A 15,902-nucleotide genomic window follows, 5' to 3' on the forward strand; every position below is an offset into this window, starting at 1 on the left:
TGCGATGAGGAATGGTGGAAAAATTTGAAAAACTATTATATCGCATATCGTCTCACGTTGGAGAAATTATGTGCGCCGATCGTCCCCTCAAAAACTCTTGCTCAATTATATACACCATTTTGTTATTTTACCTATGGACAACACGGCCCCTCGCAAGTCGCCCGTGCGCAAGCCGCCACCTCCGCATCTTTCTGAGTTCTACTCCTTTGTCAACGGCTCATCTCCTGAGTCTCAGCCGCAATTGGAAACTTCGACGCTCCAGAGCGGGTCCAAAGACCCATTCCAGGACGACTCGCTCTACGACATTGCTGGGCTCTCATTGGGCGAAGTCCAGCGCAAGCTTCGCGCAGACTCGTCGCGAACAGCGTCTCTGCTCTCTCTGCAGCCCTCCATGACGCCGTCGACACTGGATCTGGAGACCCTAATCACCAAAAAGGACGTCAACGACACCATCGCCAGCTGTCGCGACCTTGTTCGCACGGCTGCCGCATATAGAGAGGCGCTGAATGCTCTGAGCACGGCTGCCAGCGAGTTTGGACGCTCGTTGGAAGACTGTGCGCGCTGCAAGGGAGCAGGAAGCGCTTCTGAGGGACTGATGACAGCCAGCGGGTTCCACCACCAGATAGCAAACCACCAGCAGATTCTGGCACATAGTCTGTCTGACGGATTCGAGAGACCGATTCTCAACATAATATCCGATTTCGAGCGCTCGTACAAGGCCAATGACGCCATGTTCAAGAAAGAAATCAGAGAGAAGGTGCTGCAACTGAGACAGAAGGAAGCTACCAACAACAAGCTGAGCCGCAAAAAGACGCGAAATATCATTGCGTACAAGTCGAATCTGCTGCAATTGGCGTCGCAGTTGGACGATATTGACCGCGCCAAGCACGACTACTATGTTTCGTCCTACGACCAGACACAGGCCACCTTCACCAGCATCCTCGCGAAGACCAGCTCTGTGATCGCCATGGAGACGCAGATGTATGAGAGTATCGCCAACAAGGCCCATTCGGGCGGCGGACTCGACAAGCTGCTGGCACAGGAACCGTCCTCGCCATCAGAAAACGATACCAACTCCGAGACCCGCACGCTGGAGGCCTCGCGGCCGGCTTCTGTGGCTGCGCAGTCTGACCGCTCGCACCACTCTGAACACGCCGAGCCCGCAGAGGCGCAGAGCGACGACGACGACGCCAACAAAACCTCCGACTCGTTCTTCTCGCCGCCTGTCGTCACCTCGCGCGACGAGGCCTCAGCAGAGGCTCCCGAGCAGCAGCCAGACCACACCTCCACGTTCTCTTTGCCCACCGCCACGTCGCCTGCCGTTCCTCTTGCTCCAACGGTCACGCATGCAGACAGTGTAAGTGTACAGTATATGTAAATTCGTTTAGATCATCACTCGTTACTTCGTCCTGGCTTTTTTATTTTTGAGGTACTGGGCCATGGGGTCCTCTTCCTCCAGTTCGTTCTCTATCAGTTTCGATTCCTCCTCCTTCTCCTCCCCGAAGTCTTTTTCCATCTCCCTGGCCAGAGCCTCGTCCCACTCCTTGTTGGCGTCGAACTCCTTATCGTACTGGTACGGCTTGTATCTCACATGGTCGACACGAAGGACGTACTCGTCGCCAAAGGAGTACCCGTTGAGGTTGTCGACGGCGAGAATGGTCGACTCGAACTGCTCGTACTTCAAAAAAGCAAACCGGCGCGACTGGCCCGTGCGCTTGTCTCGCATCAGCTTGAGATGCGTAGGCACTCCGTACTGCGAAAACACAATCAGCAGGTCCATCTCGTTCATCTCCGGCGGCAGGTTCCCGATGAAGATGTACGACGTGTCGGCATACTCGTAGTGCCACGACGCCTTGATGGGCGTGCCTAGCTCCAGCTCGCGCTCGTTCAGCTGCTGGATCTTGCGCACCTTGTTCATGCTATTATTTGATATGAAAAAAGTGTGCAAAGGTTTTTATTATTTCATGCTTGTTCCTGGAGACCGTGTGGCCGTAGACGGGTTTTTGGCCACCGTGCGCTTTGTCGGCGAGATTCCGAACTGGCCCAACGAGACGGCCATCGGCATCCAGTGGGACGTTCCCGAGCGCGGCAAGAACGACGGCTCGCTCAACGGGACGAGGTACTTCACCACGCTGCACGGAGCGAAGTCGGGCAGTTTTGTCAAGCCGTCGAAGCTGCAGCCGACGCGCTCGTTTATGGACGCGATGGTGTACCAGTACGCGAGCGACGAGTCGCTTGCCAACGAGTCTGCGTCGCTCGTCGACCATTTCGACCTCACCATCGGCACAAAAAAGGTCGAGAGCTACGGCTTCGAGAAGCTGAGTCGACTACAGGCAGACTTCCGGAACCTCGAGACGGCCACTCTAGAGCGGCTGAACGTGGCGGTTTCGTCGCCAATCGACTCTTCGCTCCACAACTTGCAGGTGCTCGATCTAGGCTTTAATCTACTGGACTGGCACAATCTGATGCAAATCGTGCTCCAGCTCCCGAATTTGCACACTCTCAAGGCGAACGGCAACCGCTGGACGCGATATGAGCCATGCACGCCGTGTTTGTCGGTCCGTACATTGCATCTTGCTGCCTGCGACCTGGGAAACTCTCAATACACCGCCCAACTGCTTTCTTGCTTCCCGAAACTGCAACATCTTCACGTCGCCTCTAATGGCCTAAAATACATAGAAGTGTGCGGTCTGGAATCGCTCGATTTGTCAGATAACAGCCTCACACTTCTATCCGACGCGCCGCCAGCCAAACGACTCAACCTCTCGTACAACGACCTGCACATCCCTTCTCTCACCGAAACCTCCCTCCAAATAGTCGAGGAGCTGGACCTCTGCAACACAGCCGTTTCTGAGTGGTCAGAAATTGACAACCTGGCACAGCTACCCAATCTCACCTCTCTCAGGATACTAAACACTCCCTTGCTCAAATCTACCGACTACGACTCCGCGATGTGCCAGCTATTTGCAAGGATTCCGTCTCTCGTGAAACTCGACGGAACAGTGTACACCGCCGAACACCGCGACAACTTCGAACTCTACTTCATCAGCAAGGTCAGGTCCAAGGAGTGGAGCTGTCCGCAGCCATTGTGGACGACTTTGTGCGCAAAACACGGCGTATCGACACAGGAAACCACACCCGCCCACCAGCACCCAACGTCCACGTGTGTCGAGGTGGTGTATGATACTTGTCGCTTCTCTGCTACGCTGTTCTCCTCTGCAACGGTAGGAAAGCTGCGTGGAAAGATCTCGCGCAAACTCGGGCTCAGTGTGCTCGACTTCCAGCTGTATACCCAGCTCGGACACGACACAGAACACCTCGCCAACGACCAGCAAATAGTGGCCGCCCTGGGGCTCGCAAACCCGGTGCAAGTGGAACTGCAACCGTGGGAAAGTGGCTTACGTCAGCAGCCATATCTGCGAAAAAGTGGAGTAGCAGATTAAAGTTCGGCATGTCTTTATCCAAGGGAGTCAAAGAGCTGCGGTTTATTCTGTCGCAAACGGGCGAGACGAGTCGTCCCTTGCGGTAAGTTGTGGTCTTTAGGTCTAACAGTCAGCTCGTTTCTTGTCAAACAGTACAGGACGATCAAAAATGCCAATCCAGACATTCCCATACTGATCAGAGAGTGCTCGAACGTGTCGCCTGCGGTGGTGATGCGTGTGGCGAACGGCAGAGAGATCCGCAAGGAGCTGACGAGTCTGAGCGAGCCGGAGATCTCAGAGGTTCTCAAGGGCGGTTCGTGACACGGTCTATGACGTCCATTTACAAGCCTATATACTATTTATTTATCACGTTTCTCAATGATAGCTCTCTGCGACTTGGCTTTCACCATCTGGCGTAGCGCAGCGGTTCTGGCCTTCTCGTCGGCCTTTTCTCTCACCTCTGAGTTTTCCTGCATCTCCTTCCAAGTCTCCGAAAAGTTCTCCATCAGGCCCTTGCCGTCCTTGGCTGGTTTCTGCATCGGATACATGCCGCACATTTTCCTGAATTTGGCGGACCTGAGCAGACGGGCCTGTATGATCGAAAACAGACCGTTGGCCGTGAAATACACCAGCACGGCCGCAGACATGTTCCAGGTGAAGACAATGGACAGGAACGGCAGCGCCATGAAGGCCTTCTGGGTTTTAGAGCTGAACTGGCTGATGGCCGTCTCGCCTCCGAATCTGAACGACGCAGCATACAGACACGCAGAAATCAGCTGCAACCCAATGTACGGGTCTGGAGCAGTCAGGTCGTTGAACCAGGACAGACCCTGGCTTTCAAAGCCTTGCACGGGCAGGTTGGCCATTTCTCTTATACCGAAAAACGACCCAATACCGTACGTGAGCTGGATTCCTGGGGAAAGAAACATTCTCGAGTACTTGACACCGTACTTTTTATTCAGCTTTTTAATCTCCTGCATCTTCAGCTGCTGCGTCATGCGGTCTCCTCTGGCCATCGCGGTGTTCAGCTCTTTCCGCAGCACCTTCGTCTCGGGAGCAGCAGCCTGCGAGCGGGCCATGGCGTCTGACGAGGCCATGAAAAGCGGTAGCAAAGCGAACCTGATGCCCAGCGTTGTAGCGGCGATGGTGGCCCACCACGGCAGGCCCGTGGTCACATGCACGGCCTCGAGAGTGGTCTGTATGAGGTCAGAGGGCCACCAGCCGTCGCTGAGCCCGACACTTTTCATGTACCCCCACTGATCAGAGGTCAGCGTGTTCGACACGTTCGACACCGTCTCTGCGTCGAAACCTAGCGAGGTGTCGAATTTCGGCTCGGGCGTCTCTGTGCTGTTAAAACGCACGCCCGTGGCAGCTAGCGCTGCGTGCCGTCCAACAACGGTTCGCGCGCGAACGTTCACCAACGGTCTTGCTGATTGGCGAAAGACAGAAATCATGGTGAAAAAAATTGGAAATATTTTTCGTACTATATTTCCATGTTCCCCGTCCTTCGCAAAGCGGTGCCTGCCGCTTGGCGAAGAACTGTTTCCAACCTGCCGCATACCAGCCAGTCGTATGCGGAGTCGCTGATTGCCAGCTTGCAGAACCCGACTCTCACCAGAGACCTCAAACGCAAGACGCTGCTGGTGCTTCTGCGAAACCTCAGGAACGGCCAGTCTGTGCTGTCTCAGCCGCTTATTAACTCGCTTTTTAGCCTGTGGCTGCCCTTTTTTGGCGATAAAGACGTGCAGAGCTGTCTGCTGGACGGCGGCCAGTCGAAAGAGCTCACCAGCATGCTCATTCAGTCGTATACACTGAAGGGAGAATACGATCTTGCTTTGAATAATATAGAAAAAAGCACGCTTGTGGTGGACAGGTTCCCGTGCGAGTTGCTTGCCTACCATTTGATAGTCAACAAGCAGTTTGAGATGGCTTATCGATTGATAGACCTGCTCTACACCAAACGGTACCCGCAAATACTTAACCAGCAGATCTTGGAGCTGCTGGTGAAAAGCTCGCTGGACGAAGGCCGGGTTGATCTGGTGTCGAGGTTTGTGGTTGGGTTCGTTTTTCTGTTCGACCGTCCGCTCATGAACCTTTCTGATGAGCTTGCAGGGCGTCTTGCGCGGCTGAGCATCGAGAGACTTGATTTTGCTACGTTTGCGAAAACCGTCGACTACCAGGCCAAAAGACTCATGTTGACCGACGAAAATGGCGCCACACAGTTCAGACACCAGATGGGGCTGCTCAGGTTCAAAGGATACGTCGCCAAGCTTGGCGGAGAGCGTGTCATCGAGAGTGGTATTTTTTTCAACTTGGGATTTTTGGAAAGCGAGTGTCGCGCTACAGACTTCCCGACATTGACACACGATTTAGCCCACGCCATTGGCAGTCGCCTGAATCTGCATCAGGCAATTGTTCTCATTGAGCAAATGCACGGATACCATCTGAAAGAGTACCGCGACCGATACTCGCCAGCACTGCATCCCGACCACCAGCTGTACCGTATGATGAGGCAGAAAAGTGACCCCGAGATTGAGTTTGAAGAGCTCAAGGGCGACTACGCTCAGCACACGTCGAGTGTGGGAAAGCCTAACCGCAAGACGCACAAGTACAGGATGCGCAAGGCGATATCGTCCAAGCCGTTCAGCGTGCTACCGTTAAATATTATGCTGAAAACCATTAGCGAGTCGAGCAACGACTTCCGGCTCGCAGTGCAGCTGGTGAATTCCATGGTTCGCAAAAGACGATGCGAGCTCAACGAAGAGTCTCTCTACTACATGTTGAAAATTTCCACCGCTAGCGAGATGGTCAACGTAGACCTGCTCACGTCGCTCCTCAACAGCTTCGACATACAGCCCAGTGCCAAAACGTACCATCTGATGTTCGACATTCTCATAAAAACGGGGCGCGTGGACCTGCTCCGACGCTATTTCGACGAATACAAAACACACAAACACTACGTCTCCCGCGAGATGCACCGCAAAATATCAGCACTGATAAACATATAGAGCGCAAAAATAATTGTACATAGAAGAATATCTTGAAATTATTTTATATGAAGCTTTTAATCATCAACCCCAATTCGTCGCAGTCGATCACCGACAACCTGAAAACCGTTGTGCGGCCAATTCCAGAGTTCGAGTTTGACTTCTTCACTGGACCTCCCTCTGCACCGTCCTCCATCAACAACTCGCATGACGGTAAAGTGTCTGCTAAGGCCTGTCTCGAGCAGCTGAAATCAGACCCTGCGTATCTCAAATACGACGGATACCTCGTTTGCTGCTACTCGGACCACCCATTAGTCGGTGGTCTAAGAAAACTGGTCAGTGTTCCAGTGATGGGCATTTTCCAGGCTTCGCTGCTCTACTCGCTGAATTACGCTACAGAAGCGACAAAAGTCGGCATTTTGACGTCAAATAAAAGCTGGGAGCAAATATTAGACGACTCGCTGCTGGATTTTTTCGATTCCAAAAAGATACCCAAGTTCATGACCCCGACGCTGGCGGCCGATGTGGACGTGCTCAAGCTGACGGATCCGGAAAATTATGCCAAAATTAAGAAAAAAATCGGGGTGCTGATTGCCCAAAACGCAAAGATTGTCCTGTTGGGTTGCGCCGGTCTTAGCAGTTTGGACCACAAATTCAAACAGGACTTCCCAGATATTGAGTTTGTGGACTCGGTGAAAATCGGGGTCGAGCTGCTGGCCGCACACGTGCGTTTCTCCTCCAACTAGCGTCTCCTCTTCAAACACGTTAGTAGCGTAAATAAGTCATCCTCAAGTTTCCGTTTTTTCGTTATCTCCAGTCCATCCAACCCGTCAAAATTCTCGCGGGCAAGCTTCGTCACCAGCTCTTCAAGCTTGACCCAGTTCTCTGGGTCTTTGGAATCTAGAGCTCTTTCTGGGCCAGGAAACGGTGCAGGCCAAGCATAAGGCATAGGATAATACATTGGCATGTGGTGCATATGTGGAGGCATCTCGGCAGTCCCTGTAGCAGGTGGCATCATTGGGTAGTAGGGATAGCCGTAGTATGGCATTGGCGGATATGGTGGCAAAAACTGGCTTGTGTCCTGTCCAAGGAAACTTCTCTCAGCAGAATCTCTAACAGGAGGCATCTGCCACTGGCCAGCAGGTGTTTGTTGCCTCGGTGTGGACAGCTCGACTGCTGGAGGGGGCCTCTGGGGTGGCGGATCGCTTGCTGGCTGGTGCTGGCCGACTCCATCATCTTGAGCCAACGGCAGCTCTGTTCTGCTAGCCGACGGCTCTGGAGGTGCCGTCATAGGTGCTTCCACAACTGGCTGAACAGCAACGCGTGACGGAGGTTTGGCTGGCGACGAATTGGACGGTGCTAAGACAGGCGAAACAGTGTGAGGTTGTGCCGTAGGTTGGTCTTGTGCTCTCGTGTTAGTTTGAGGACTTTTAGAAACGACAGACTCGGAAGCAGGCTGCTCGGTCAATTTCTGAGGTGAGGAAGTAGCAACTGGTTGCTCAGGTGTCGTGCCCGACTTATCGGTAGGCTGTACTTCTGCCTCATCGTCCGAGCGTATGACAAACGTAGTGAGTTCTGCGCTTGTGCCTGCAGTCAAGAAGTCTTGTCGTCCAGGCTCCTGTGTTTTGGATTTCTGTTGCTCAGGCTGTTCTTGTTCGGATTGCTTCGATTCAGACTGTTTCAGTTGAGCTTCCTGTCCTGCGGTTTCCTGCGGTCTGTTCTGTTCTGGCTCAGGTGTCTGCTGGACGGGCTGTTTAGGAGTCTCCTTCGCTGCTACGTTCTGAACTTTTTCAGCTTCACTTTTCGCGTTCGAGGGTTCCGACGAGCTTTGGGCTTGTGGGACCCCTTCGATTAACTCTTGCAGTCGAGACACCAATCTGAACATCTCTTTCAGCAGAATATTGCCAGCTGCAGCACTGTGATGAGTCAAGTTAGCTTTTTTCTGGAGGAATAGCTCGAGTTCCTTTTTAGAACACTGACCTTCACTTATAAGACGATTAAGTACTCGGTTCACAATAGGAAGATATAATGTAGGCTTCTCGTTGAGAATACAATTGCTCACTCGGTACCGGAGAAGCTCTGTGCCCGGGCGCGATATCAGGATGCCGTACAAGACATATAGTTGCTCTTCGGATACCGTTTTAACATTGGTAGCCTGCCAGAACTCATCGTGTTTCTGTGCGTCTATGGTGCTGTCGTGACCAATCTCGTACAAGACAAGCCGAGACAGGATGTCAACGTAGTGAGCTTCGCCCAATTTTTTGAAAATAGACGTCCACACAAGTGGTGACGCAGTGAAATAAGCCGAACACACATGCGCAACTAGCGAATCTGTGACCAGCTTTTCAAAACCTTGGCAATGGTTCAGCAACTGGTCACATGCTTGCACATATCGGTTCACATCCAGGGAGAAAATTTTGTTCAAATAGCCGGCTACCACGTTGGACCCATGTTGAGAGTCCTTTTCGTCTAGTTTCCGTAGCCATTGAGAAACAACGATGAAAATAGATTGGTGTTCTCCCTGTAGGTACAGACTGTTGAGAATATCTATGGCCTTAAAGAAGTCAGCTAGAATACCCTCGATTTCTTTCATATCGCCTGGTTCGGGACAATCTTGCTCGGTTTCGAAAAATGTATCAAGTAGCATTGCGATTACCGGCTCCATCCATCGCGTGAAACTAACGGAGCTTGGCGAAAGCCCCGTTCTCAATCCGCGGACGAACAACGTGATTAATTTGAGCTTCCTGGTTACAGGGATGTTGCATTTGCATGCAATCTTCAGAACGTTGACAAATTGGTCTGGCGAGGAAGACACCCAGAGTGTGTTGATTGGTAGTACCGAGAGAGAATCCACTGCGATGTCATCAACAAAACAATCTTTCTGTAGTTTTAGTTGTGCTGAATCTGGTTTTGAGTGGTTTGAGGTAAGCATCTGCTCCAAGAAATTGATTCCAAATTCCAACTGCTCAACACTTCTCGATTCTGCCAGGAAAAACTGACCCATTATCGTACAGATCCATTTAATAGCACCGTTCACAGCGCCTCCTTCATCCTGTGGGTTCCTGGTGAGGAACTTGTATAGACTATGGTAGATCCGCACAAAGAGCTTCTTGTATTCGACAAACAAAGTGTCACTGAGCTCTACTGCTAAACCAAAAAATGGGTGAGCCAGTACATGAAACTTGAGGTCGATCAGCTCCTCTTCGCTGTCTGTCTTTGGAGACAGAGATGCCCGGTACACCATGGAGCTCTGATACGCGAAAATGATTCCCTTCCATGCCTCCAAGGCGGCAATCTTGGGAGGAAAGCCGTCTCTATTGAAGCATTCGGTAAATACCGAGATCCAAGCTTCTAGATGGGGCCAATCCTCGATCCCCTTATTCCAGGTGAACGCAGAAATCGAGTAGGTGATCAAGGCCCAAATCTTCATTGCCTCAACGTATGAACCCCGTCGAAGGGTAATGTTGAGTGTCCTGACTAAAAGACCGCAAACAGATAAACCATCTTCTAGCAAGTTTGAACTCGCCTCCACGGCGTGCGATTTCACGAAAACGTCGGCACTTTCGCTCATTAGAGCCAATACGTCCTCTCGAATGCTAGGATTGCAGTTGGGAGCCCACTCGTTCAGAAGTGCAACCACAGCCTGGAGAACTCTTTGGTGTGAGCCCAGATCAACACTCATGATGGTAGCCAGGATAAATGGAAACCACTTGTTGCACGTCTTGAGCATGCTAGCTGGAGCCTTCGAACCTATCTTCTTCAAAGCAAGTACCTTCTCGTGAAAAATCGTTCCGCTAGGATAAAATTGCATGGTGATGAGCGCATTGATAGCCATTTCACTCGAGCCCCCAGGAAGAATACAGGACTGCTCTTTGCAGAACTGCACAAACGCGGAAGCCATGGCTTTCGATATGCGCGGTCTCAACACCAGCGCGCACAACATCTCGACTATCTCTGCGGTCTGCGACACCTCAAACATTGACATGACCGTGGTAATCAGCTTCACTCCTAATATGGTGGTTCTCGACTCCACTGCATTGAAGTCCATATGTGGTGATACGTACGCCTTTGCAATTTCCGCAGAGGCGACCTTGGCGATGCTCGACACGTCGGTGTGATTCAACTCGCGAGTATTGAACTCCACGCTGTTGATCTTGAGCGTGTTGTGAAGCGTAGCAAGGATTTCAAATCTTCTCGGATTGTCTTCTCTCTGCAGAAGCCGGTAGCATTTTCTGATCAGCTCAACCGAGGTTGCGTCGTTTGGCTCCCTCTGCACCAAGAAACCGGCCGGCCACTCTTGAGCTATGTCACCTCCAACAGGTTCGGGCAAAGCCGCCTTAGGCGGACTCACTTTCAAAATCGACCGCGGCTCGTAAGGCTCTTTAATTGGAGACGACGCAATCGGTGACTTATCAACGTTGCCAGAAAACAAAACCCTCCGATCTGATCCAGACTGGTTTCCGGCCGCGTCCCGGGAACCAGCCTGTCGGTTTGGAGTTTGCGGAGCAGGCGACGCGGGCTTCGTGGGTGATTTTGGTGCCGGAGGCCGCTGGTCTGTGTTGGAGGGACGCGCTGGATTTCTCACCACGGCTTGGAACGTGGAGATAGTGTCGCCTATTTGAGCTGCACTCTTTTCGAACGCATGTTTACTAATGCGTAGGTGGAGCTGCCTGGGCGTCAAGGGGGTCTTGCTAGAGCCAGATTGAGATGGAGACGGATGGGAGCCGTTTGTCGGCGTGGACTGGGAATTTCCATTGCGTGTTGCCTGAGGAGTCTTGCTCTGCGATTGAGGTTCAGACGCCGTCGATTTGTTCGGAGATGGTTTCGATTGTTCGCTGGCAACAGGGTCAGTTTTCGGAGTGTCACTGATAATGATCGGAGTCGCGACGGCTGGCTGTGACTGAGAAACCAACGCGTTTTGTGTAGTACTAGTCTGCGCCTGCGCAAGATCAGAGGCCGAGCGCCGTAGTGCGGGCTCCTCGCGTAGCCGCTTTGTTTTGTTGTTTGTGCTCCGTTTGGAGTTCATAATTGAATACAATCTGCTCAGCTTAACAGGATCATTTTTGGAAGGAGATGTCAGTACGTTGTATGGCGATTCTGCACTTCTCGAAGGCGCAAACCGTGATCGATTGTTTCGCTTCGCGTCGGCAAACTTCTTCCCCAAACGGTCGGCTTTATCTCTGCCGCTGGTGGTGGGAGCCACGATGACCGTGGGGCTTGTTCTCCCCGTGTCGTTGTCGTTAGCACTCATGGCTGTTCGGTTGAAAAACGCAGGACAGTTACTGGCGGGTATGTGATTCTGCAAAACCGGGGGACGCGATTTTCGAGTTGCTAGCTAACGAGCGCAGTACTTTATTTATCTCCTGCCGTTCCTCACCTTTACAAACGTACAATTTTTTTTTCAAGCTGACAGGTTTTTTTTTACGCGTACAACCAAACCGCACGCAGAGTTGGCAGTGAAATAAAATATTTCAGGGTGCTATATCGTTTTCGTAGCTTGGAAGCACAACAATCGGCAGGCGCACCGTGAACTCCAGCCCGTTGCTAATGCCTTCTACCGCCTTGTACAGCACAGAGCCCTTGTTATCGGTGAAGATCGAAGCCAGATCAAACACTTGTCGTCCTTTTTGCGTGCTCTCCTCTGGCGACCGTGTAAGCTGGTAAGCATCTACCAGAACAAACTTTATCTGCAATAAATATTTCAGCTGGAAGAAATTCGTCTTGAACTGCGGCTCCACAGTCGCAGGCACTTGGACATTCACGTTGAGTTGCTCGGTGTCGAACGTGCTCACCGGCTTGTGGAAAACGGTGGTCTCCATGCTGTTCCCGTGTTTGATGCCTTTATATACTTCATTGTACTCGTAGCGCTTCAGGTACTCGTCTCTGTAGATGACCTGGTCCTTTATCAATCGCACTTCAACGCCTTTGGTCTCAAGCTGGGCATCCACAAATGACATGCTAATGGTGATGTGATCTCCAACTCTCACAATGTTCTTGCTCAGACTCAGGTTTGCAAGCTGCAAATGGTCCTGCTTGACAATGTACTTTGTTTGCTGATGGACAGGAATCTGGCCCTCCATGTCGGCTACGTCGTCAGCAGAGTAGAACTCCTGTTTCTGAACGCTGTGGTAGTCCTGGATAATGTTGAACAGGTTTTGGCGAGGATTCGACTCCGCATCGTGTCCGTGATGATACTGTTTTTCAAACTTTTCCTGCAATTTGATCGCATCCATCACGTCGCTGTCATTCAGCTCGTTCAAGAGCGCAAGAAACTGCTTGGTCTCAAGGTCTTTACTGAGATCAAAGGTTGCTGGTAGGTCTTCTGACGACGATCTTCTCGTTGAGTCTGTAGTGCCCAGACTACGCCGAAGAAGCTCCATATTTATCGTCGAGGGTTTCTTCGATAAGTTGTTCGGAAGCGACGCATTGGACGATCTCCGAATGATTTTTCCATTTATGTCCGGCTCTGAGTACTTCCGCACGTGTCTGGGCTGTGCGGGCGTTTCAGAGGATCCTGAAGTGTTCAGGTCAACATTTTTCAGAACACTCGGCTGCTGGTTCATCCGCGGTCTTTCCAGATGAAACAGCGGCTGTCTTCCGAACCTGTCGATGTATGGCTGTATTTTGAGCGGAAAAAACATGGTTTTATTGGAGAACGTCCCGTTTTTCTCCTTCAGCTGGTAGCCCAGAATGACGTTGTAGTGGATCTGGACAGCTTCCGACCGGAACGATGGAGCGAGATCCATGGGCAGCTTCATATTCACGTAAAAGCTTCGCGTTAGTTTGTTAGAGGTTGAGTTGTTATTCAGTTGGGTGGGCTTGAACGTCAGATCGCTAAACAAAATGGACTGTGTCGTCGAGTAATGCGGTATGATATGGGTATGCTCGTCGTTCATGTCTGACTGAAATAATGTGGTCAGGCCGGTCAACAGACCCTTTCTGTGCTGATCAAAGGTGATTTCAAGTCCATTAATCCCGGCAAGGCGGCCCTCGAATGTAGCCGATTTCTGGAGCTCTTCAAATATTGACGCATCGACAATCCGGTCGTTTATCGAGTAGTAGCCGAAAAGTTGCACATAGCCCAAATAAATAGAAATATCTTGCAAAACATCGTTCTCCTCCTCTGGCATGGTATCCAATTGCTGTAAAAATAGTGCCCGTGTGGCATTGGAAAATTGAGAAGAAAGACGGCTACCAAACCAGCCGTCGTTTTGCGCAGGGGGGTCATGCTCTGGTTGTTTCGGGCTCTTCGCGACAGCGTTATTGTTCAACGGCCCGATGTACCGAAACCGCAGGACCAGCGAAAGCTCATCAGTTCCTGCAATTACGGGGGAATTCTCGTACACGAGCTCCACCCGTACGCTGTCGCTGATATTTTGGTGGTAAACAGTGTGTGTCACCATACCACTGTGATTCAATATCGATGATAAATATCAGGACAATTTTGACGTAAGCAAATTCATCGGGTACTCCTGCCACCACCAGCGAAATGGGCGGTAGCGAATAAAAAAAGAAGGATGCAACTCCCTTAGGCGTTTTTAAACAACTTGTGTTTGAGCGTCTTGAACTAAACCTATACAAATGCTATCCACGGGCTGGAGTAAGCTCTCAGGAGCCTTCAGTGCAGTTCACGTGCTTCCCAAAAGGGAGAAGACGCCAGAACGAATCCAGTTTTCAACCAAATGGTTTCTCAGCTGTTTAGCTGTGTTTGTGATCTTCAATTTTGTCAGCATCTTCCAGCAAACGACATTTATGTGCCAGCTTCCGGCAGTCAACCTTGTGCGAGTGCTTAACAATGGAGACAAGTTTATTGACTCAGGAAAGCTGTACTTCAAAGAGAACTACGAAGAGGTCAGAAAGGAGAATATTGAGCTGTACAACTCGCTAAGCAAGATATTTGAAATGCAGAAGAACTCTTATCTCAAAAGCTATGATGAGTATGCACTGATACTGAATCCGCTTTTTATTCTGGATGAAGCCGAGGTCAGGATCAAATTCCATCCGATGAAGTACTACTTCAAAAATAAGAGCTTTGATTTCAAAAAGAGCACCATTCCAATATTAGAGTTCAAACGTGTGTTCGGGCGCAAGCTGACGCCTCTTAGAGCCTTGCGCCGTCCCGCTATGCCTTTTTCCTTTCGTCTCCATGAGCACCACCAGGATACTAACGAGTTTCTCCACAAAATTGTCTATCCCATTTATGAGTCAAGCGGTTATGACAGGACCGATTACAGCTTGGACTCCCTTTTGGACTACTCCTTTGTCCTCAAATACATCAATTTCGGGGTGTTTCTGATTTCGCTAATATTCTTCATTGAAGCGCTCTCTGTTGTGGTGCCATATTCGCTCAAGTATCATCGAGTCTTCTCCATTCCCAGGGTTAACCAGGCCCTGTTCGTGTTAGCGATCATTTGCTTTGTCAGCTGCTTTATGCTGATGTCTGTCAACATTGTCCTTAATCTGATTCTGGTTGGCAAAGAATCCAACGAACTTGGTGTCCTGAGCACGCTTATGGGATTTATTCAGCTATTTTGGCTTGTCTTTCTTGCGTTCCAAACCAAAAACTGGATCTGGAAAGTGTACCTCGAGAACAAGTATCCTTCATCTGACACCTCCAAAGAATTGGAGGCTCAAGGTGGGCGTCGGCACAGTCTTGGTGGGTTTGGAATCAGACCATTGAGCTTCGGAAGTATCAAGAGACGTTTCACCTTGACTTTGAGCGCCACGGAAAGTCAAAAAGACTCTAGCGCTGGAGAATTGGATAAGCAGGACTTGGACAAGCTTTTAGGTCCTCACCTTTATACTGAGAATTTGCACGGCGAGTCCAGTGCAAATATTTTGGGCTCCGAATTCAATGCGAAACCGGGACGTTCGATCCGCTCTATACGTTCTGCGCGCTCACTCCGCTCTCTGGGAGCTGCTACGATCAATGATCGAGATCCATTTACAACAGCTCTACAACACCAACCGGGAAGCCCCAAGCAGGATGATAACAGGAGTTTGAAATCCTCGCGTAGCCGTCGTGCTATGCTTTACAACGACGGCACCGAGGAGGCCAAAAAACTGGATAAACCTGAGAATACCACAGGCACGGAGATCGTCAGGGTTTCATCTAATCCTCAAGGAGTTTTTGTTGAAGAGGTCGTAACCTGTTCCAAGGCTGTTGAGTCTGAACAAGATGGAAACGATTCTGGATCTGATAGCGAGGAGTCTTACGATGCAGACTCTAGTGACTCAAGCCAGAAAGATGAAGAACAAACCACTTCCAAACACTCGAACTCGAGTTTCAAAAAAGAGGCTGCTGCTCAACCTGATGTGCCAGAGTCAAAGGAAGTTGACGAATTGTTGGTCGAGAATCGCGATGCAGAGCGTTCAACGACGAGAATTTCTACCGCAGCGTCTGAGAGTTTCGAACGTACTCAAGAAAAGGAGGATGATGGCGGAGATAATAGTACTTAGAAATGGACAAATATTAGGCGACTCTTGTAGTTGT

General features: G+C 50.7%; 9 protein-coding genes across 9 annotated transcripts; 5 read left to right on the plus strand and 4 right to left on the minus strand.

Moving 5' to 3' along the window:
* Positions 1 to 133: 133 nt before the first annotated feature.
* On the plus strand, positions 134 to 1,378 carry KL928_002175 (uncharacterized protein; the record flags this gene model as incomplete). The annotated part of the gene is made up of 1 exon (XM_043202622.1): positions 134 to 1,378. One exon carries the CDS (start codon positions 134 to 136, stop codon positions 1,376 to 1,378), a length of 1,245 nt encoding a protein of 414 aa, XP_043060380.1.
* A 21-nt stretch (positions 1,379 to 1,399) lies between these two features.
* On the minus strand, positions 1,400 to 1,918 carry KL928_002176 (uncharacterized protein; the record flags this gene model as incomplete). Its single annotated transcript, XM_043202623.1, has 1 exon — positions 1,400 to 1,918. The coding sequence occupies one exon, from the start codon at positions 1,916 to 1,918 to the stop codon at positions 1,400 to 1,402; it is 519 nt and encodes a 172-aa protein (XP_043060381.1).
* Positions 1,919 to 1,964: 46 nt separating this feature from the next.
* Positions 1,965 to 3,443, plus strand: KL928_002177 (uncharacterized protein; the record flags this gene model as incomplete). The annotated part of the gene is made up of 1 exon (XM_043202624.1): positions 1,965 to 3,443. One exon carries the CDS (start codon positions 1,965 to 1,967, stop codon positions 3,441 to 3,443), a length of 1,479 nt encoding a protein of 492 aa, XP_043060382.1.
* A 338-nt stretch (positions 3,444 to 3,781) lies between these two features.
* KL928_002178 (uncharacterized protein) lies at positions 3,782 to 4,876 on the minus strand (the record flags this gene model as incomplete). The annotated part of the gene is made up of 1 exon (XM_043202625.1): positions 3,782 to 4,876. The coding sequence occupies one exon, from the start codon at positions 4,874 to 4,876 to the stop codon at positions 3,782 to 3,784; it is 1,095 nt and encodes a 364-aa protein (XP_043060383.1).
* Positions 4,877 to 4,915: 39 nt separating this feature from the next.
* KL928_002179 (uncharacterized protein) lies at positions 4,916 to 6,430 on the plus strand (the record flags this gene model as incomplete). Its single annotated transcript, XM_043202626.1, has 1 exon — positions 4,916 to 6,430. One exon carries the CDS (start codon positions 4,916 to 4,918, stop codon positions 6,428 to 6,430), a length of 1,515 nt encoding a protein of 504 aa, XP_043060384.1.
* Positions 6,431 to 6,477: 47 nt separating this feature from the next.
* On the plus strand, positions 6,478 to 7,105 carry KL928_002180 (uncharacterized protein; the record flags this gene model as incomplete). The annotated part of the gene is made up of 2 exons (XM_043202628.1): positions 6,478 to 6,993; positions 7,082 to 7,105. The coding sequence occupies 2 exons, from the start codon at positions 6,478 to 6,480 to the stop codon at positions 7,103 to 7,105; spliced, it is 540 nt and encodes a 179-aa protein (XP_043060385.1).
* A 46-nt stretch (positions 7,106 to 7,151) lies between these two features.
* On the minus strand, positions 7,152 to 11,660 carry KL928_002181 (uncharacterized protein; the record flags this gene model as incomplete). The annotated part of the gene is made up of 1 exon (XM_043202629.1): positions 7,152 to 11,660. The coding sequence occupies one exon, from the start codon at positions 11,658 to 11,660 to the stop codon at positions 7,152 to 7,154; it is 4,509 nt and encodes a 1,502-aa protein (XP_043060386.1).
* A 220-nt stretch (positions 11,661 to 11,880) lies between these two features.
* Positions 11,881 to 13,812, minus strand: KL928_002182 (uncharacterized protein; the record flags this gene model as incomplete). Its single annotated transcript, XM_043202630.1, has 1 exon — positions 11,881 to 13,812. The coding sequence occupies one exon, from the start codon at positions 13,810 to 13,812 to the stop codon at positions 11,881 to 11,883; it is 1,932 nt and encodes a 643-aa protein (XP_043060387.1).
* Positions 13,813 to 13,990: 178 nt separating this feature from the next.
* On the plus strand, positions 13,991 to 15,868 carry KL928_002183 (uncharacterized protein; the record flags this gene model as incomplete). Its single annotated transcript, XM_043202631.1, has 1 exon — positions 13,991 to 15,868. The coding sequence occupies one exon, from the start codon at positions 13,991 to 13,993 to the stop codon at positions 15,866 to 15,868; it is 1,878 nt and encodes a 625-aa protein (XP_043060388.1).
* Positions 15,869 to 15,902: the final 34 nt, after the last annotated feature.

Source organism: Ogataea angusta (genome assembly GCF_019207475.1).
Source record: "Ogataea angusta isolate 61-244 chromosome Unknown 61-244_NODE_4_length_877678_cov_91.023368, whole genome shotgun sequence".
Taxonomy (NCBI): Eukaryota; Fungi; Ascomycota; class Pichiomycetes; order Pichiales; family Pichiaceae; genus Ogataea; species Ogataea angusta.